Source organism: Eschrichtius robustus, chromosome 14 (assembly GCF_028021215.1).
Source record: "Eschrichtius robustus isolate mEscRob2 chromosome 14, mEscRob2.pri, whole genome shotgun sequence".
Classification (NCBI taxonomy): domain Eukaryota; kingdom Metazoa; phylum Chordata; class Mammalia; order Artiodactyla; family Eschrichtiidae; genus Eschrichtius; species Eschrichtius robustus.
In genome coordinates, this window is record NC_090837.1 from 79,132,196 (window position 1) to 79,155,698 (window position 23,503).

A 23,503-nucleotide genomic window follows, 5' to 3' on the forward strand; every position below is an offset into this window, starting at 1 on the left:
TCCTTATACCTTAATGGGAAGTAGAGAAGGGTAGAGAGGTGGGCAGAAGCCCCTCATTAACACAGGCTCAATCTGTTTTTTAATCTTAGAGGAAAAACAGGAAGGTTAGAAGAACACAAAGCTTCTATTCCCAGAAGTGGCATTTAAATGTGTATCACCCTTTGAGTATAATACACATAGTACACCAAATGCTTTAAGATTAATGCCAAAACTTACTTACACGTTTGAAATTTTATCACTTATGAAGTATGCCTGATGCTATTGCATCTAGGTAAATACAGCTACTCTCTTTTTGATCAATATTTTGTGAACATGAAAAGATAGAGAGTATTACACAGTTTTCCATGTATGTATTTCTTATTTCTTCCAAAGTCTCAAAAGCTCCTTGCATGTGAGAAGTGTATACGTCTATATGACACTTCTATAGTCCCCCAAACAACCTGAGCACAGAGTAAGTTACTTATTAATAAATACATGTTATAATAATATTACGGTTCACATGGAAACTAGACCAAGAGAGGCTTTTTTGTGTGTCTAGCATCACAGAATAAGTCAAAGTGGAGATGAGAACCCAGGCCTCTTCGTAGGTACCCATTTTAACTTTACTCGTAAGGGTGAAGGAGTGGAAAATGAGATAGGAAAGAGAAGAATAGTAGACAAGGATGTAAAAATTAATACTGAAATCAAAATCATGCTACACATTGGCCTCTGCTTCAACCCAGCTGAGTCTGTATACTTCATTCCTGCTACAGCTTAATGTAACAGCTCTCACCAAGAACTATTTTACTTGGGAGAGCCCTCTGCAGGGAGATGCTAGCAGGAGTCTGCACCTGGCAGTCATACATTATGTACCTGATGAGCAAATGAAATGTTTAATAACTGTACTGTGAAAATCAAACTTAAAACAGTAAATTCCTGCTGAGGCGGCTCATCTGCACCTGATGTGCACGGCTGGCCCATCTCAAAACTCCAGCATCATTTGTATTTTCTCCCCTTAGTGGGTCCTGCTGGGGAGAGTAGCATTAAAACCAAAGCCATGCTCACTTAATTAGTTGTATATCAGTGTAAACCCATTTATTTAGCATATCAACATCATGTGTTTCACCTAAAGGTCGCCTGAAACACTTCTCCAACATGCACCCTGGGTAGGGGGAAATCTATAGCAATTTCAGACTGAGCATTTGTAAGTTTAAATTTTTCAATTAATCATGGATCGCTTAAACTCACAGTAATTTAATACTGCTTATTTTAGGCAAAACGGTCTGATGTTAGTCTGAAATAACGAAGCAAAACAACCATAATTGTTATGGTTTTTCATTAATAATTTTAAGAGAAAATGATAGAACTTTTTTTTTTAATAGGAAGAACCAATTTAAAATCCAATTATCATAACATATGAGTTAAGGATTCATTTGCTGGAGATTTCTTTAGATTCATTTTTACCAATGGATTAACTATGCTTCCTAAATCTTAAGGAGAGCCCCCAAAATCCAGAAAAATGAAGTATGGGGAGAATACTTATAATTCCTAGTAAAGTTAAGTATAGGTAGAATAGCTATATTCTTTTTCCTTGTATAATTTTTATAGCTAATAGCTTAAAGATAAAATTGGTTAACCTTTATAGATATAAAAAAAAATACCAAGACCAAAGAAATTAGGCTATGGGGCCAAAGTCACAAAGTCTCCTAAGTCTCAGGCTAGGATTCTTCCTCAGTATTTGGATATGTACTTGAGCAATCATTCTGCGGTTGGAATTCCTTGTGTAGTTAACACACATTTTACTACCATGGGGGGAAGAAAAGTAAATACAAGAAATCAGAAACCTTTTGTTCTGTTCTGGTCTTCAGGATTGGGAATCCCTCATCACTCAAGCCTGCCCACAAAGAAAAGGGAAGCTTTCCAGTGTCTCAGAATCCCAGTGTTGGCCCTCCTCTCATTGCTGCCACACTCAGCTTTGCTCCAGCTCAGAAAGGGACGTGGGCTTTCTTTATCACATTCTCAAAGTCATTCTTCATTTGGGGGAGTGGTCACAGAGGATCATGACTGCCAGGCTAAGATTAGAAATTAGCAGCTGGGAGCCATGAAAAGGATTCTTTTAATTTTTCTTTCTTTATCTCTTGCTTTAAGAAAAAATTTTTTTTAATATTTATACAATATTTAAATGTTACTTTCCATTTGCAGTTATAATAGAATATTGGCAATATTCCCCATGTTGTAAAATACATCCTTGAGCCTAACTAACTTACACCCAGTAGATTGTATCTCCCATACCTCTACCCCTATATTGCCCCTCCCCACCTCTCCCCACTGGTAACCACTACTTCGTTCTCTATATCTGTGAGTCTGCTTCTTTTTTGTTGTATTCACTAGTTTGGTGGAATTTTATTTCACTTAGCATAATGCCCTCCAAGTCCATCCATGTTGCTGCAAATTTTCGTTCTTTTTTATGGCTGAGTAGTGTGTGTGTGTGTGTATCTATATCTATCTATCTATCGTCATCCATTCATCTGTTGATGAACACTTAGGTTGCTTCCATTCCTTGGCAATTGTAAATAATGCTGCTATGAACATTGGGGTGTATGTATCTTTCAGAATTAGTGTTTTTGGTTTTTTCTAATATATACCCAGGAATGGAATGGAATTGCTGGGTCACATGGTGGTTCTATTTTTAGTTTTTTGAGGAACCTCTCATACTGTTTTCCACAGTGGCTGCACCACCCTACATACCCACCAACAATGTACAAGAATTCCCTTTTCTCCATGTTCTTGCCACCATTTGCTATTTGTATTATTCTTGATGATAGCCATTCTGACAGGTTTGAGGTGATATTTTACTGTGGTTTTGATTTGCATTTCCCTGATGATTAGCAGTGTTGAGCACCTTTGTACATGTCTGTTGGCCATCTGCATAACCTTTTTGGAAAAATGTCTATTCAGTTCTTCTGCCCATTTTTTAATCAGGCTGTTTTTGTGATGTTGAGTTATATGAGCTGTTCATACATATTGGATATTAATCCCTTTCTGGTCCTATCATTTACAAATATTTTCTCCCGTTCAGTACATTGACTTTTCATTTTGTGGATGGTTTCCTTTACTGTGCAAAAGCTTTTAAGTTTACTTAGGTCCCATTTGTTTATTTTTGCTTTTACTTCCTTTGATTTAGGAGACAGATCAAAAACATATTGCTGTGATTTATGTCAAAGAGTGTTCTGCCTATGTTTTCCTCTAGGAGTTTTATGGTGTGCATTCTTACATTTTAGGTATTTAATCCATTTTGAGTTTATTTTTGTATACGGTGTTAGAGAATGTCCTAATTTCATTCTTTTACATGTAGCTGTCCTGTTTTCCCAGCACCACTTATTGAAGGGACTGCCTTTTCTACATTGTATATTCTTGCCTATTTTGTTTTAGATTAACTGACCATAAGTGAGTGGGTTTATTTCTGGGCTCTCTGTCCTGTTCCATTGATCTATGTCTGTTTTTGTGCCAGTACCATACTCTTTTGATGACTGTGGCTTTTTAATATAGTCTGAAGTCAGGGAGTCTGATTCCTCCAGCACTATTCTTCTTTCTCAAAATTGTTTTGGCTATTTATTTGGAGTCTTTTGTGTTTCCATACCAATTTTAAAATTATTTTTTCTGGCTTTGTGAAAAATGCGGTTGGTAATTTGACAGGGATTGCACTGAATCTGTAGACTGCTTTGGGAAGTATAGTCATTTTAACAAGATGGATTCTTCTAATCCAAGAAAATGGTTTATCTTTCCATCTGATTATGTTATTTTCAATTTCTTTCATCAGTGTCTTAGAGTTTTCTGCATACAGGTCTTTTGTCTCCTTAGGTAGGTTTATTCCTAGGTATTTTATTCTTTTGGATGCAATGGTAAGTGGGATTGTTTCTTTTATTTCTATTTCTGATACTTCATTGTTTGTTAGTGTATAGAAATGCAACAGATTTTTGTATACTAATTTTGTATCCTGCAAGTTTACTGAATTCATTGATGAGCTCTAGTAGTTTTCTGTTGGTGTCTAGGATTTTCTATGTATAATATCATGTCATCTGCAAACAGTGACAGTTTTACTTCTTCCTTTGCAATTTGGATTCCTTTTACTTCTTTTTATTCTCTGATTGCTGTGCTTGGACTTCCAAAACTATGTTTGTTAAGTAAGAGTGGTGAGAGTGGTCATCCTTATCTTGTTCCTGATCTTAGAGGAAATGCATTCAGCTTTTCACCATTAAGATGATTTTAGCTGTATGTTTGCCATATATGACCTTTATTATGTTGAGGTATGTTCCCTCTATGCCCTCTTTCTGGAGAGTTTATCATAAATGGATGCTGAACTTTTTCAAAAACTTTTTCTGCATCTATTGAGATGATCATATGATTTTTATTCTTCAATTTGTTAATGCAGTGTATCACACTGATTTACGGATATTGAAAAATCCTTGCATTCCTGGGATAAATCCCACTTGAGCATGGTGTATGATCCTTTTAATATATTGTTGGATTCAATTTGCTAATATTTTGTTGAGGATTTTTGCATCTATGTTCATCAGTGATATTGGCCTGTAACTTTCTTTTCTGTGATATATTTCCTAGTTTTGGTATCAGGGTGATGCTGGCTTCACAGAATAAGTTTGGAAGTGTTGCTTTCTCTGCAATTTTTTGAAATAGTTTCAGAAGGATAGGTGATAACTCTTCTCTAAATTTTTGGTAGAATTCACCTGTGAAGCCATCTGGTCCTGGACTTTTGCTTGTTGGGAGTTTTTAAATTACTGATTCAATTTTAGTACTTGTGATTGGTCTGTTCATATTTCCTATTTCTTCCTGGTTCAGTCTTGTGAGATTGTACCTGTCTAAAAATTTGTCCATTTCTTCTGGGTTGTCCATTTTATTGGCATATAGTTGTTTGTACTAGTCTCAAGATCCTTTGTATTTCTGTGGTGTCAGTTGCAGCTTCTCCTTTTTCATTTCTAATTTTATTGATTTGGGCCATCTCCCTTTTTTCTTGATGAGTCTAGCTAAAGGTTTATCGATTTTGTTTATTCTTTCAAAGAAAGAACCAACTTTTAGTTTCAGTGATCTTTTCTATTGTGTTTTAAGTAAGTCTCCACTTACTTCTACTCTGATCTTTATGACTTCTTTTCTGCTAACTTTGGGTTTTGTTTGTTCTTCTTTCCCTAGTTCCTTTAGGTGTAAGGTTAGCTTGTTTATTTGAGACTTTTCTTGTTTCCTGAGGTATTCTTGTATCAGTATAAACAACTTCCCTCTTAGAGCTTTTGCTGCTTTTGCTGTGTTCCATAGGTTTTGAATTGTTGTGTTTTCATTTTCATTTGTCCCTAGCTATTTTTCATTTCTTCAATTTCTTCAGTGATCCACTGGTTGTTGTTTAGTAGCGTATTATTTAGCCTCCATGTGTTTGCGTTTTTGGAAGTTTTTTTCCTTGAAGTTGATTTCTAGTCTCATAGCATTGTGGTTGGAAAAGATGCTTGATATGATTTCCATTTTCTTAAATTTACTGAGGCTTGTTTTATGATCTAGCCTGAAGATGTTCTATGTGCAGCTGAAAAGAATGTGTATTCTACTGCTTTGGGATGGAATACTCTATAAATATCAATTAAGTACATTGGGTCTAATGTGTTATTTAAGGCCGGTGTTTGTTTCCTTGTTGATTTTTCTGTGTGGATGATCTGTCCATTGATGATGTGAGTGGGATGTTAAAGTCCCCTACTATTATTGTAACGGTCAATTAATCCTTTTATGTCTGTCTGTTAATATTTGCCTTATGTATTTTGATGCTCCTATGTTGGGTGTGTATGTATTTACAATTGTTATATCATCACCTTGGATTGATTCCTTGATTGTTATGTAGTGTCTTTTTTTGTCTCTTTTAACAGTCTTTATCTTAAAATCTATTTTGTCTGATATGAATATGGCTACTCTTTGATTTCCATTTGTGTGGAATACCTTCTTCCATCCCCTCAGTGTGTATATGTCCCTAGGTCTGAAGTGAGTGTCTTGTAAGCAGCATATATATGGGGTCTTGTTTTCATAGCCATTCAGACCATTTACATTTAAGGTAATTATCAATATGTATGTTCTTACTGCCATTTTGTTGTTTTGGATTTGTTTTTGTAGGTCTTTTTTTATTCCCTTTCTTCTCTTGTGATTTGATAACTATCTTTCTTTAGTGTTGTGTTTGGTGGATTCCTTTTTGTGTGTATGTATATCCATAACAAATCTTTGGTTTGGGGATACCATGAGGTTTTTGTATAGTGTATAATCTATATATATAATTGTTTTAAGTTGCTTGATCTCTTAATTTCAAATGCATTTTAAAAACCCTGCTTATGTGTAATCTCCTCCCCTCATGATTAGTGTTTTTTATATCATATCATATCATCATATTTTAAATCAAATTGTTTTATGTATCCCTTAACTGCTTGTTGTGGATCTAGATGATTTTTCTACTTAACTTACCCAGTAGCTTTGTGTGTGGATGACTTCCTACCTTTACTAGTGAGCTTTTTCATTTCATAATGTTCTTATTTCTAGTGGTGGCCTTTTCTTTTTTCACCTAGAGAGAGAAGAAGTTCCTTTAAAATTTGCCATAAAGCTAGTTTACTGGTGCTGAACTCCTGGTTGTAGGTTTTTCCCTTTCACCAGTTTAAATAGATTGTGCTATACCTTCTCACCTACAGAGTTCTGCTGAAAAAATCAGCTGATAGCCTTATGGGAGTTCCCATGTATGTTATTTGTTGCTTCTCGTTTGCTGCTTTTAATAATATTCTCTCTTTAGTTTTTGTCATTTTAAGTAGTGTGTCTGTCTTGGTGTGTTCCTCTTTGAGTGAGTTAATCCTGTATGGGACTTTCTGTGCTTCCTGGACTTGGGTGACTGTTCCTTTCTCAAGTTAGGGAATCTTTCAGCTAGTGGACAGGGTCAGGGCCTAGCTGGTCCCAGGATAAGGTCTGGCCTGCCGTGTGTGGGCTGGATCCTCAGGCTGCAGGATGGTATTTTTCTTGCTTTGTCTGGAGGATGGGGCATGTCTAGAAGCTTGTGCAGGCTTTCTGGAGGGCAGGGGTGTGTCAAGAGGTGGCTGTGGGCTCAGGAAGGTTTTAGGCATCCTGTCTGCTGATGGGTGGGACTGTGTTCCCACCCAATTAGTTAGATGTTTGGCTTGAAATGTCTCAGAGCACTGGCATCTACAGGCTTTTGGGTGGGGCTGATGAGCCAAGATGCCAGGAGCAGGGTTCACATGGTAGAATTTTCCCAAATATGGCTGTCAGCCACCAGTATCTATCTATATACCAAGGGTGAGTGACAGCCACACCCCACGTCTCCAGGAGACTCTCCAAGCAGTAGGTAGGTCTGGCCCAGGCTCCTATCAAATCACTACTTTTGCCCTGGGTCCTGGCATGCATCAGATTTTGTGTGCATCCTTTAAGAGTGAAGTCTGTATTTCCGTCCTGTGGGGCTCCTGAAATGAAGCCTTGCTGGCCTTCAAAGTCAAATACTCTGGGGGCTTGTCTTCTCAGTATAGGACTTCCAGGCTAGGGAGCCCAACAACAGGCTCAGAATCCTCACTACTGTGGGAGAACCTCTGCAACATAATTATTCTCCAATTTGTGGGTTGCCTGCCTGAGGGTATAGGATTTGATTGTGTCATAAGTCCACCCCTCCTACCTGTCTCGTTGTGGCCCCTTCTTTAGGTAGAGTTGTAAAAAATCTTTTCTTGTAGGTTCTTATCTTTTATGTCCATGGTTGCTCTGCAGATTGAGCTCAGGGTCTTCCTACTCCACCATCTGGCTGCTCTCCCATTTTCTTTTCCTTAACTCTGATAAAACTCAGAAATTTCACTGAAAAATTAAGAGAAGTTTTATTAAAATTATTTATGTTAAACCAATTATCAGCATAGTGCAGTTCTCCAAAGTGAAGAAATAAATATGAAGCACAGTCTTCTCTATAGGCTGCTCCCTAGATCTATAAAAATAGGAAAAGCTGTCAAAAATTCCATCATTTCTTGACATTGAAGAACAGGAGTGTAATACCCTGAAGTAAATGCTTTTTCTAATTGCTACTGATTTCACTAGTTCTTTGGGAGGGTAGGATTATGGCTGTCTTTCAGGCTGTCAGAACACCATCAGGCAAGGCAAAGGCTATCATGCCTTAAAATAACCCATCATGGAGAAGGAGCACACAAGAATGGGGGATCAGGCAGGGCTGCAAGAATAAAGTTGTCTTTTAAACTGGCATATGAGGGCAGTGTAGAAAAAGCCAGATAGCAACAAAGGAAGGGTGACGAAGCCCACTGAAATCCAGGAAGGTTTAAATGACTATGTTGAATACCTGAAATGAATATAACACTGTAAATCAACTATATTTCAATTTTTAAAAATACAGAAGAAAATATAAGGATGAATGGACTCAAGATAAATCACCTACCAACAGTAGCAATCCATCAGCAGGTGAGAGGCAGCAAGATGGTTCCTAGAGTGAGTCCTCTGCAGATTGGACTGAGCTCTTAGACATCATCACTTACTAATCCAGATGCCAGGTGACTACACTACTTTCTCACTTGAACATAGTCTATGCCGTTAGCCAGTCTATTTTTTTTAGGCAGATGTTTGCTTGGTTTGAATGATGTAGAAAATAGATTCAGAATGTAGCCTTTTGGAAGAGCCACTAATAAGGTCTCAGACATGAAGTAAAGGCATGTCTCGTAGTTCTTCAGAAGAGTAAAAGATGCAGACTAGAAAATCAAGACAGGAGCCAGTAATACACAGTGAACTGCGAGTACATAAGTGAAGAAAAAACTGGTGCCCTTGTAAGGACCAACCCAGGCTTTACCAGTTTCAAGACCAAAGTTGTCTTATTGGCTGTTGATAAATCGCTCCTGGAAAATTTCCCTTATACTCCTCTTTAATTCCCCATTCAGGAAGATGAAAAAAAAAAAAAAAAAAAGTAACACCATAGAATACACCAGATAAACCCTGCTAATACTGAACTCTAAGAGACTCTTTAAAATTCTTCTCCTGTATGGGAATGTTGTTGAAATTTTCTACCTTGATTTCTTGATCTTCAGGGACCTCAGTATTGTCTCCAGCAAAATAAAGGGAAGGTCACTAGATGAACTTCAAGGGCTGTCAGTCAGGGTTCCAGCATTCTAAATTTCTTTGAATCTATGAATATTACTTGGGAGAAGGCAGTAACATGAGGTTTAAACACTGCGTGGTCTTTGAGCTGAAGCAATGTCTTTAATTCCGTTTGTAAAATGCACAGCATCTTGCATGTATTCAACACTCAGCAGGTTCTAACTGTTGCCCAGACACTAGAGACAATGAATTATTATAATTATCTTCTTTCTAATGGGTTTGAGCTATGGTACTCTTCAGGCATATCTGCATCTTATTGTAATAATACAAAAGTATTTCAGATGCAGTATAATACACTGTGGATCTGCCCAAGTCATTAGGATCTGAGGCAGAAAATATTCCATTAGAATGTATTTTGATAGTGAGAACTATAATTTCTCTCTGTGCAAAACTAGAAGTCTGACTGATAAGTTATAAAAGAATCTTTATTCTCACATGTTTCCAAGTATACAACAGGCCTGTTTTAATTTTCTGCATAGTAGGCTAAGCCCATACCATTTACTTTTTCTTGTGTTACTCTCTTCGTAGTGCTATATATATCTATGCTAAAGTGAATTGATTTGTGTTAATTTGTGAATATGTGTTAGACATATTTGCCTGTGCTTAGTTAAGGGTTAAAATTTTCAGGGTAAATTTTTCAGAAATAGATTGAAATAGATTAGTTTATCTATCTAAAAATTTAAAAACTAAAATTTAGGCAGAGATCAAGATGGGAGACTAGAAGGATATGGAAGCTCACCTCTTCCTACAAATACATCAAAACTACATCTACATGTGGAACAATTCTCGCAGAATACTTACTGAATGCTGTCAGAAGATCTCATACAACCAAAGCTGCAAGAAAGATCACCACATAACTGGGTAGGATGAAAAGGGGGGAAAAAAAGGAATTGAGATGGGACCTGCATGTCTGGCAGGGAGTTATGAAACAGGAAATGTTCCCTCACCTGGGGAACCTCCTTCTCTGGCTGGGAGGTCAGCAGGGACAGATAGGGAGCTTCAGAGGAAAGTGCAGCACAGACAGTCCTTGCCACCTCACTGCACTTCCCAGCCTGAGATGCATGTCTGCTGCTGCGCGCAGTGCCTGGGTTCTGAAACTCAAACTTGAGCAGACAGACCTAGAGAGAGGACTTGGTTTAGCTGCACAGAGACAGCCTGAAGGCCCCGGAGTGTGGTCGAGGCCACAACTGGGAATGTGCACAGGATGGAGGCTGGGTCTGCCATAGGAGGCCCATTGTCAACATGTGCCCAAAGGGAGGTTGTGGACCCACCATAGCAGTCTCATCTCAGTGTGCTCACAGTGGGCACTGCTACGAGCTCTGGGAATATGCAAGCACAGGCGGGTTGCCAACACATGGATGTGGGGCAGAAATCTGAGCTAATTCCTGGTGGTCCCACAGTGGGTGCTGGTACGTGACTTCAGCAAATTCACACCAGCAGCTTTGTGAGTGCAGTGCTTGGGGAACATTCAATACTGGCATTCCCACAACAGAGACTGATCCAAGGGCAGTGCCAACGACAGTGTACTTTGTGGGTGCCCACCATAGGTGGCAGGCAACGTCACAGAATGCATGTCCTGGTGGACAGCTCCTGGGGAGGAATATGCAGCAATTCCTTCCCAGTGGGAGGGCTCTAGTCCCCCCTACTCACACCACAGCTTAAAACTGGATCTGGGGGCTTCCACTCCAACAACTGGGGAGCAGACCCTGCCCCTGAAAGGGCTGTGACAACTATGAAACAAAGAGGAGGCCTCACCCCCACATCCACTGAAGGCTCTGGTCACAACACCACCAAACACACCCTTTATCAGGACAAGGGCCAACACAACCTGAGGAAAGAGGTGGCAAGCATCCATACAAAAAAATGGCCCTTTTGCAGCACCAAAAATATTGGACTCACACAGGGTCACTCCCACATAAAAACAGCCCTTCAAAACCACCATAGATAACTGTTTCTCCTAAATTCATAGAGTTAGTTAGAGAAATATAAGTAAAATGAAAAAGCAGAGGAACCACTCCCAATTAAAAAACAAGAGAACTCCCCTGTTTGTTTTAAACAATGGAATACACCTCTCCAGTCTACCAGACTCTGAGTTCAAAAAGGAGGTAATAAAAATACTGAAGGAGTTAAGGAAGACTATCAATGGAAATGCAGATCACTGTAACAAGAAACTATATAGAGGAGCGATTCAAAATTAGACAACTCAATTGCCAAGATGAAAACCAAGTAACAGGCAATAAACTAGCAAACTAAATAATGCAGAAGAATGATGAGCTCGAAGACAGAATAACAGAAATTACACAACCAGAACAGCAGACAGAAAGACAAATGAAAAACAAAGAAAGTAACACATGAGCTCTATGGGATAATATAAAGTGTGCCAATCTATGCATAATAAGGATCCCGGGAGGAAAAAGATATCCAGGTACAGTAAGAACAGAGGGTCCCAAACAAGATGAACCTGACCAGACCCACAATAAGACATATTATAATTGAAATGGCAAAAGTTAAAGTGAGAATTCTAAAGGCAGCAAGAGAAAAACAAATAGTTACAAGTGAACCCCCCCATAAGGATATCATCTGATTTATCCACAGAAACTTTATAGGCCAGAAAGGAGTGGCAAGATATACTCAAAGTCCTGAATGGGAAAAACCTGCAACCTAGGATACTCTATCCAGCAAAATTAGCACTTAGAATGGAGGGAGAGAGAAAGAATTTCTCAGACAAGCAAAAACCAAAAGAATACATCAGTACTGAACCTACTCTAAAAGAAATATTGAAAGGTGTTCTCTAAATAGAAAAGAAGCAAGAATCTATAAGAAAGGGAAAAATCACAATAGGAAAAGCAAATATATAAAAGCATTGTAGATCACTTAAATAAGCCAGTACATACATTTTTTAAAAATCAAAAAAAAATTTTTGTGAAAGTGATTTTAACTACACAATGAACAGCAAAAGGATAAACATGAAGGTGTAAAATAGGAAATCAAAATTACAAAGTGTCAGGGAGGGGAGTAGGAAAATATAGTTTATTTAGACTGTGTTTGAGCTTATATGACTACCAGTCTCAAGCGAGTAGATATAGTAATGGGTTAACATACTTGCAATCCAGGGTAACCACAAATCAAAACCATATAATAGATTCACAAAACTGAAAAGAACTCAAGCATAATACAAAAGAAAACCATCAAACCACAAAAGGAAAAAACAAAAGATAAAGAACAAAGAAGAAATACAAAATCAACTGGTAAACAAGATTTAAAGTGGCAATAAATACATACCTATAAATAATTACCTTAAATGTCAATAAACTAAATGCTCTGATCACAGGACAGAGTGGCATATTGGACAATAAAACAAGAACCTACAATATGCTGCCTACAAGAGACCCACTTTAGGGTGGAGGACACACCTATATTAAAAGTGAGGGAAGTGAAAAAGATATTTCATTCAAATAGAAATGACAAGAAACCAGGGGTAGCAATACTCATATCAGACAAAAATAGACTTTAAAACAAACAAAGTCCATAAAGAAAGATAAAGGACACGATATACTGATAAAAGGATCAACACAAGATGACGATATCACACTCAACACATATGCACCCAATATAGGAGCACCTAAATACATAAAACAAATACTAACAGACATAAATAGAGAAACTGATGGGAATACAATAATAGTAGGAGACTTTAACACCCCACTGACATCACTGGACAGATTCCAGAAAGAAAATCAATAAGGCAACAGAGATCCTAAATGACACACTAGAACAGTTATACATAATTGATATCTTCAGAACATTAAATCCAGAAGAAACAGAATACACATTCTTCCCAAGGACACATGGAATGTTCTCAAGGATAGACCACATACTAGGACACAGAACAAGTCTCAACAAATTAAAGAGGATAGAAATTATTTCAAGCATCTTCTCTGACCACAATGGCATGAAATTAGAAATCAGCCACAGAAAGAGAAATGAGAAAAAAACAATTACATGGAGACTAAACAGCATGCTACTAAGAAAACAATGGGTCAACAATGAAATCAAAGAGGAAATTTTAAAAATCCCTCAAGACAAATGACAATAAAAACACAACCATACAAAATCTATAGAATGTAGCAAATGCAGTCCTAAGGGGAAAGTTTATAGCATACAAGGCCTTCCTCAAAAAACAAGAAAAACAACCTGACCTACCACCTAAAAGAATTAGAATAAAGAAGAACAAACAAAACCTAAAGTCAGCAGAGGGAAGGAAATAATAAATATAAGAGAGGAAATACATAAAATAGAGATTTAAAGACAGAAAAAATTAATAAAACCAAAAGCTGGTTTTGTTGATAGAATAAACAAAATCAACAAACCTTTGGCCAGGCTCACCAAGAAGAAAAGAGAGAAGACCAAAATAAGAAATGAAAGAGGAGAAAAAACAACTGATACCACAGAAATACAAAAAAAAAAAAAAAAAAAAACAGAGAATACTATGAACAATTATATGCCAACAAATTGGACAACCTAGACGAAATAGACAGTTTCTAGAAACATACAGCCCACTAAAACGGAATTAAGAAGAAGCAGATAATTTGAACAGACTGATCACTAGAAGTGAAATAGAACCTATAATTTTAAAACTCCATGCAAACAAAAGTCCAGGACTGGATGGCTTCATTGGGGAATTCAACCAAACATTTAAAGAACTTATACCGATCCTTCTCAAACTCTTCCAGAAGTTTGAAGAAAAGGGAACACTCCCAAAATCATTCTATGAAGCCACCATCACCCTGACACCAAAACCAGACAAAGACACTACCAAAAAATAAAATTACAGGCCAATATCTTTCTTTGATGAATATTGATGCAAAAATCCTCAATAAAATATTAGCCAACTAAATCCAACAACACATAAAGTGGATCATACACCATGGTCAAGCTGGATTCATGCCGGGGTCACAAGGATAGTTAAACATATGCAAATCAAACAACGTGATACATCAATCACATCAACAAAAGACAAAAACCACATGATCATCTCAACAGATGCAGAAAAAAACATTTGATAAAATGCAGCATCCATTCAAAATAAAAACGGTCACCAAAGTGGGAATAGAGGGACTATATCTCAACATAATGAAAGCTATTTATGACAAACCCACAGTCAACATAATACTCAATGGTGAAAAGCTGAAAGCCTTCTTGCTAAAATCTGGACTAAGACAAGAACGCCTACTCTCACCACTTCTATTCAACATAGTATTTGAAGTCCTAGCCACAGAAATCAGATAAGAATAAGAATTAAATGTATCCAGATTGGAAGGGAAGAAGTAAAATTGTCATTATATTTAGATGACAAGACACTATGTGTTGAAAACCCTAGAGTCCCCGTACAAAAACTACTAGAACTGATAAACAAATATAGCAAGGTAGCAGGATACAAGATTAACATACATAAATCAGTTGCAATTTTTACACTAACAATGAAATATCAGAAAGAGAAAGTAAAAGAAAAAGAATCCCTTTTAAAATTTCCTCAAAAAAACAAAATACTTAGGAATAGACCTGACCACGGAGGTGAAAGACTTACATGCTGAGAACTATAAAACATTGATAAAGGAAATTGAAGACTATTTACTAAAGAAATGTTAAAATATATTCCATGCTCTTGGGTTGGAAAAATTAATACTATTAAAATGGCCATACTAACCAAAGCAATCTACAGGTTTAATGTGATCCCTATCAAATTACCCATGACTTTTTACACAGAACTAGAACATATAATCCTATATGGAACCATAAAAGACCCAGAATTGACAAAACTATCCTAAGGAAAAAGAACAAAGCAGGAGGCAAAACCCTCACAGACTTCAGACAGTACTACAAAGCTACAGTAATCAAAACAGCATGGCACTGGCACAAAAACAGACATATGGATCACTGGAACAGAACAGAGATCCCATAAAGAAACCCATACACCTACGGTCAATTAATCTTTAACAGAGGAGCCAAGATTATACAATGGGGAAAAGATAATTTCTTCAGCAAGTGGTGTTGGTAGAGTTGGACAGCTGCATGTAAATCAATGAAGTTAGAACAAACCCTCACACCATACACAAGAATAAACTCAAAATGGCTTAAAGACTTAAATATAAGACATGACACCTTTAAACTCCTAGAAGAGAACATAGGCAAAAATTCTCTTATATAAATCGTAGCAATACTTTCTTAGGTCAGTCTCCCAAGGCAACAGAAATAAAAGCAAATATAAACAAATGGGACCTAATCAAACATAAGTTTTTGCACAACAAGGAAAACCATAAATAAAATGAAAAGACAACATACAGAATAGGAGAAAATATTTGCAAATGCTGCGACTGAGAAGAGATTCATCTCCAAAATATACAAACAGCTCATACAGCTCAATATTCAAAAAAAAAATAAACCACCCAATCAAAAAATGGGCAGGAGACCTAAATAGGCCTTTCTCCAAAAAGACATACAGATGGCCAATAGGCACATGAAAAGATGCTCAACATTGCTAATTATTAGAGAAATGCAAATCAACACTACAGTGAGGTAGCACCTCACACCAGTCAGAATGGCTATCATCAAAAAATCTACAAACAATAAATGCTGGAGAGGGTGTGGAGAAAAGGGAACCTTCCTGCACTGTCGGTGGGAATGTAAATTGGTACAGCCACTATGGAGAACAGTATGGAGATTCCTTAAAGAAGTAAAAATATAGTTACCATATGATCCAGTGATTCCCACTCCTGGGCATATATCTGGAGAAAACTCTAATTCGAAAAGATACATGCACCCCAATGTTCACTATTTACAATAGCCAAGACATGGAAGCCACCTAAGTGTCCATCAACAGAGGAAAAGATAAAGAAGATGTGAGATATATATATATATATATATATATATATATATATATATATATATATACACACACACACAAAATATTACTCAGCCATAAAAAAGAATGAAATAATGACATTTGCAGCAACATGGGTGGACCTAGAGATTATCACACTAAGTGAAGTAAGTCAGACCAAGACAAATATCACATGATATCACTTACATGTGAAATCTAAAAAATGATACACATGAACATATTTACAAACCAGAAACAGACACACGGACATAGAAAACAAACTTACGGTTATCAGAGTGGAAAGGGATGGAGGGGAGGGATAAATTAGGAGTTTGGGATTAACGGATACACACTACTATATATAAAATAACTAACAAGCACCTACCGTATAGCAGCACAGGGAACTATATTCAGTATCTTGTAATAACCTATAGTGGAGAAGAATCTGAAAAAGAATATATATATCTGAATCACTTTGCTGTACACCTGAAACTAACAAAGCATTGTAAATCAACTATGCTTCAATTTTTAAAAAACCTAAAATTTAAAATTCAAAATCAATTAGATTTCACCATACACCATCAAGGAAATCAAAGTCAAAATTGTAACAAAACATATAAAAGATATATACATAAAGTGTTAATTGTTGAAATGCAGCTACTCTGTTCTACTAAATGTAGGGAAGGAAGAGGTGACTCACGGAATGTGACCTAGGAGGAACAACTTTCCATGGCAATAGAGCTACATTCAGCTTTCATCAGAACATTGTGAACATTCTTGAAGGGATTATAAACAGAATTCAGAAAATGAAATTCAAAGTGGGAGTTCAACAGATACATTCTCAACGTTCACCAGTACTGTATGAAAATTCCTCTTTAAACTTTGTGCTTTCCCTTAGGTGATCATCTATTAGATTAATGTGAATTACACAAGGTGGAGTATGTAGAGGGCCATTTTATAGCATCGTTCTGCCAGGGTTTTTAAATGCCTGCCTTTGTATTTGGGGTTACAACTCAGTTGGCTCTAGGAACACTGTGTTTATAGTCAGAGGCAGACTTACTATATAAAATGATTTCTTCAGATCTAACGAAAACCAGCTGGCATTACATTCTCTGGAAGAATGAAGGTTTGCCTATTGTTCAAAGAGAAAAAAACTGAGAGTGAAAATTGATCATGTAAGACAAACCCAAAATCACTTGTGGCGCAGCAGTGAGTACCAAACTTATGTGTATTAAACATGTTTTGGTTTTATAGCATAGTATTAGAACTACAAGTTTATAAAGGTTATGCCAAGTTTTATGTTTGTATAAATTTAAACAACATTGTAATAAAAGTAGTTTAAATTAAAAATTAATGCTGAAGTTCATTGTTTCCCCTTTAAATTCAAACATAATTTAACTGTGAGAGACTGTAATACAATAAATAGTTTCTACCCTCAGGTTACTTATAGTCTTGAACTAGATTTCATATTCTTTTACATTGCTTCTTCGAAAACCTCATTTAAATTGGATGGACTAGATCAAAATATCAGTGATAAAACCTTAATTTGCTCAGTTGCAAATCTTTGCTCTGTCTGCCCTTTTGAAATGTATGAACTTAAGCAAGTTACTCCATTTCTCTTCATTTCAGCATCCTCACATATGAACTGGAGATAGAATACTTAGCAGGCTTGTTTTGGCAATTAAATATTAATAATAGCTAGCTCTCTTTGAACAAGTTACAGGAAAGCAGCCACTTTAAATATGTAATCTTATCAATCCTCACAAATTATTATCTCTATTTTATAGATGAAGAAACAGGCAAGAGAAATTAGTTGAACAAGGAATTACATATGTAGTACGTAGTTAGGCTTTATAGGATCTGAATTCAGATTGGGTTGGTAAGTAGCAAATTCTTCTGCACTATGTTATTTTGCCTAAAATGAACTAAAATGCTTAGCGTAAGTCTAGAGCTTAGTAGGAACTCCATAAATATTCCTTCCTTAAGAAAATGATTCTTGTTTCTCCTGTCTCTATATCTCTTCTCATATGAGTTACCAAAAACCTCAGATCACCCTCTAGTGATAAATGATTCTAACTGCAGACTTTGAGCCTTGGTTTAAGAAAAAGAGTGAAAGAATATAAATATGAAGGAATTAAATGCTAGGCCACGGTATGAGAAAATGTGCTTTTGTTGGGATTTAGCATTTAGCAAATTGCTAGCCCCCTAGATTGTTTGCATTCTTTCGTTCCCAGTAAGCAAATACCCCTTATTTCTCTGATAGTAGAATAACTTTTGAGTTTTATTAACTAGAATTATGTTTTTGAAAGTATGGTCAAAATAACTTTTTTCCCCCAAAATATATAGTACGCCATTGGGATCATTAGAACTTAAATATCATCACTGAAGAAGAAGAGAACTGAGGCAAACTTCTTTTGATGACTTCAGTACCTTCTATGCTGAGGTCTCGGTTATAATACTAAGAATGACAAAAGTCCGTAGGTATGTGAGGTATACTAGCTGATTCGATATGCCTTTATGAAATTTTTATTTTAGACTATAGGGACAAAGTTATATTACTGCTATAATCTAAGCAGAATTTACAAGGCAAATTTTAGACCCAAAAAGAAAAGGTAGCCATTGTTTATGAGAGACTGAAATATCATTTGGGAGAAACTCAGCAGTTACTCAAATGATTTTCACGAGGATTAGAATGTATTTCATTGAGAGAAACTAATACTCATCAGGACAGAATCATATCTTTCTTCTCTTCCGAAAGAAAAGCAATAATGATATTCAATCAGGTTAGCCATAAAGGACTGTTTTGTACCGTGACATCTAACACTCATTTGCAGATCAGAGCAACCACCTCTTTGAACCGCACAAATATTCCTTGGCACTCACAGTTTATGGCTTATATAGGTGGTTTAGCACAGGGCTTTCTGGCTCAAAGCTGAGGCTGGCCCCAGATGAGCTGAGCTGACACTTTGTAAGGCGTGGTGAACAGTCTGCAACTCCCAGGCAACCTTTCACAGGGAGATTTGAAAGCCACTTGAAATTGCGTATGACTGGTGGAGCTTCAGCTGGAGAGGCTAATCGGGATTTGTTTTCGATGCAGTAGAAATGAAATAAACCTGTTCACCGTGTCAGAATCCATCTCTAGACTACAGAATGAACAATAACCTAAAACCAATGCCAACCCACTGGATTCGGCTTACATGCTTGAGAGTTTGTTCCAGGGTGTTTTATACAGTACTTTCAGCACTCTGTGTTTTCTTTTTAGGGCCTACTCTTCCCAAGACTCATGTCAAAACAGCCTCTCTTGGGTTGGCTGGAAAGGCAAGATCTCCTTTGCTTCCTGTATCTGTGCCAACAGCCCCTGAAGTGTCTGAGGAGAGCCACAAACCAACAGAGGATCCAGCCAATGTAAGACCATCCTTGAAACTCATGCCCCATTAAGGGAAGCACTGCTGTGCAATGCAGTCTAAGCCAACCAGCACTCTCCATTAACCCCAAGCTTTTGTCGTTCTTATTGTTTGTTTAGTTCTGTTTTCCTGCACTTACATACGAAGAGAAAAAACTTTAGGGAAAAAAATTATATCAGGGATTTAGTTATATTAAAAAATCGTTGGTACTTAAAGGCAATCTTATAAATACAAGCAGATAACAACAGAATGAGTGACTTTACATACATATATGTATATATACACACACGTGTATATATATGAATATACACGTGTGTGTGTGTATATATAGATAGATATACACTATCATCACTATCCTATAATGTGAACCACATGTGTAATTTAAAATTTTCAAAGAGCCACATTAAAAGATGTAAAAAAAAAATTATACACACACACACACACATTTTCATCAATGAGATGAAACACCTTGGCATACCTGGAAATATAACTATATAATTATTCTTTAAAATAAAAAAATAGTAATAAAGCTATGATCTGAGGAGCTTTCTGAAGTTATCATACATGTCACTTATAAAAATCATAAAATAGCCTAGAAATACAGAATTGAGAAGAGGAAAACACAAAATGAAGAAATGAAGGAAGGAATTTAGGAAGAAAAAAAAAAGAAGGAACTGATATATTTAGAAAATAAGAGGGGAAAGTTTAGTTATTTAATGAGAGAAGAGTTTGCCAACTGAGGGAGGCAGCTAAAAAGTGATCAAATTAGAAAACTCTGAAAAAATCAATGGGGACCAAAAAATATCGAAATTTTGAGAAAGCAAACAATTCCCCCAACAATGCATTTTGAGGGAGATTTAAAAAGATGTTGCCTGAAGGCAGCAATTTAGAAAACTCTGGAGTGTTTCTGAATATAATTCAAGAGAAAACATTTAAAAGAAGGCTAAGGTACTAACACATATGATACCTTGAAAAATTAGAGGACTGGAAGGGGAAAAAAAGATGCAAAAAAAAACCAGATTAGAATCATCTTATTTGAATTAACAGTAAATTTTTTTCTTGATTTTACTGTTTTCAGTACTGCAAATAATAAAATATCTTAACACTTGGAGATCAGACAATCTGGATATGTGTATGTGTGTGAATGTTTGCCGAAGTATGTTATATAATTAACATACTTTTATACTTAAAAGATTCAAATTTACAAGAATCTAATGCACTGCTCTGTCAGGATATAGCTATTTACGTATTGCAATAGTTTAGTGTCACAGTTGTTAGCCATATCTTAATTCAGATCAAATTCCTAAATTTATATATCTCATCTCATAAGGAATCATGTCAGGTGGCCCAGTTTCTGCCCTTAAGATTGACTCTAAGGGACTTCCCTGGTGGTCCAGTGGTAAAGAATCCGCCTTACAATGCGGGGAATGCGGGTTCGATCCCTGGTCAGGGAACTAAGATCCTACATGCCACGGGGCAACTAAGCCTGCGCGCCACAACTACTGAGCACACGTGCCTCAACTAGAAAGCCTGTGTGCTGCAAACTACAGAGCCCATGCACTCTGGAACCTGTGCGCCACAACTACAGAGCCCACGCACCCTGAAGCCTGCACACCACAACTAGAGAAGAGAAAACCTGGACTCCACAACTAGAGAGAAGCCCGTGCACTGCAACCCCACATACTGCAAATAAGACCCGATGCAGCCAAAAACTAAAAGTAAAAAATAAAAAAATAAAATAAAACTGTTTGATTAAAAAAATAGTGACTCCAAGGAGTGACAGCCAAAAGCATAATATGAAGAGCAATAAGATTATATAATATGTTAAAGGAAATATAGAAATGGGACAAATAATCTAGATCATCACTATCCTATAAAAATATAATGTGAATCACATGCGTAGTTTAAAAGTTTCTAGGAGCCACATGAAAAGATGTAAAAAATAAACAGGTGAGATTACTTTTAATGATACATTATTTTATCTAACCCAATATTTCCAAAATATTATCATTTCAACATGCAATAAATATAAAAAATTATCATTAAGATATTTTACTTTTTTTATACTAAGTGCTCAGAATATGATGTGTATTTCACGTGTACGATGCATCTCTATTCAGGCTATCCACATTTCGAAAATCCAATAGCTACTACATGTGGCTTGAGGGTGCTGTATTGGACAAGATCTAAATAATTTGAGAAAACACAGATAACTATGACATAATTTTGGGAAAGGAGTTATCAAATTAATCAGTTCACTTCAGCATCCCTCCTCATACATAGGTCAGTCTTTTGGGCCAAATTGGCAACATCCTTCAATCCCTGTTAAACTCTGAAGATTACACATTACATGACCAAATCGTTCACTGGCAGGCTGAGATTCCTATAGGAAGGTACCATTTCCATGCTGTTTAATACCACAAGTTGTTTCTTCAGTGGCTGGAGTGGCTTTGTGCCTGTCTTCTCCACCAGTGTTCTCATGGCATCCAGGGTGTTTATTTGGCAGTACTTAATATACATTCTGACCATAGTACTGAGTAATGCTTCCTGGCCTCCACAGAGCAAAACATCATGCCTCAGGCCTCAATTTGGTTCAATAATTTCAATAAGTTCATCGAATGAATGAGCTAACCAAGAATAATCAGGTAGAGTCGGTATGTATAAGTCAAAACAAAGGGTATTTCGAGAAAGGAAAAGAAAAAAGATGCTAACATTTATTGAGCACTTACTTACCACTCGCCAAACTGACCTGGTGAATCCTCCCAGCTACCCAGTGAGGCAAGCTTGCTATTCCCATTTGACAAATAAGGAGACAGACTCAAAAGGTCACGTCTATAGAAGAACTGGGGTTTAAATCCACACCACAGCCTTGTTTTCCCCACTGGCTGACCATCAAAATTAGCTGGGAAGCTTTATAAAAGGAAGAGATTCTAACCTTTCCTTGACCTACTGAATCCAAATCCCCGAGGCTAGTGACCAGGGGGGTCTGTGCTCACTAATAGCGAGGTATTATTAATGACACGATTCTAGTGGCTCACAGTAAGGGAGAGTTACAGACAGTATGGTCACGAAGATTCTGCAGTTCAGGCTCTCCATTTTATCCACCAATCAAACCGTGTCATAAGGTCACCTTTACAACCACGCACAGAGCCAGTTCTGGTTTGGGGTGAGAATTCTGTTTTCACACACAGACTAAGGTCATAATCCTCAGACTTTTCACTGGTCAGGTCAAGTTCCCACACATAAAAAAGTGCCTATGTGGTGTTACAAAGACAGGAAACCTGATGATGTAAATTCTGTTCATATCCTAATGGAAAGGAAAAGGAACATATTGACTGTGTACCATGTGCTGAACACTGATAAGCACTAAACATGTCACAGGATGCTGAGAATAGCCTACGAAATAGATATCATCATCATCATTTTTACATCTGAGAACTACACATCAGAGAGGTTTACTAACTTGTCCAAGATCACACAGTTTGGTAGAACTTGATTTGAAACAAGATTTTTTTTGACACTAAAGCCTTTGCCTCATCACAAGTATGAAGTCAGTGAAATAGCAGACAATCATTCATCACTGCCTCTTTTATTACCAGCATCTTCATTCAATGATGAGGTGCTGAGTCCACAGCCCCTGGCTATGGGCCACTGTGCCATGCATGAGAATACGGTGAATCAATTAGACACGGCCCTGCCTTAACAAAAGGAATGCACCGATATCCACCTGTACTAATTCTTTGCTCTCATTCTCTCTGTAGGTGTATGAACAGGATGATTTGAGTGAACAAATGGCAAGTTTGGAAGGGCTAATGAAGCAACTTAACGCTATCACAGGCTCGGCCTTTTAACACACATTGCCGAATTGATGAGGTGAATTTTCCGGGACCTTTGCAGCATTACCAATTACCCATAAACAGCACACCTGTGTCCAAGAACTCTATCCAGTGTACAGGTTAACCATCAGGACCACTGAGTTCTGGAAGATCCTGAAGCAGTTCAGAAGGAATAAGCATCAGGAGTTTCAAAATGATGACTCTGGGGTCCCTTAACAAAAGCAAAGATA

At 37.0% G+C, this 23,503-nt stretch overlaps 1 protein-coding gene across 1 annotated transcript in view; it reads left to right on the plus strand.

Moving 5' to 3' along the window:
• DCC (DCC netrin 1 receptor) overlaps positions 1-23,288 on the plus strand; it is a 946,816-nt gene extending 923,528 nt beyond the window's left edge. The window contains exons 29-30 of the mRNA XM_068562459.1: positions 19,296-19,438; positions 23,199-23,288. Coding sequence (XP_068418560.1) covers positions 19,296-19,438; positions 23,199-23,288 — 233 coding nt within the window. The remainder of the gene's footprint in view (positions 1-19,295; positions 19,439-23,198) is intronic.
• The last annotated feature ends 215 nt before the right edge of the window (positions 23,289-23,503 follow it).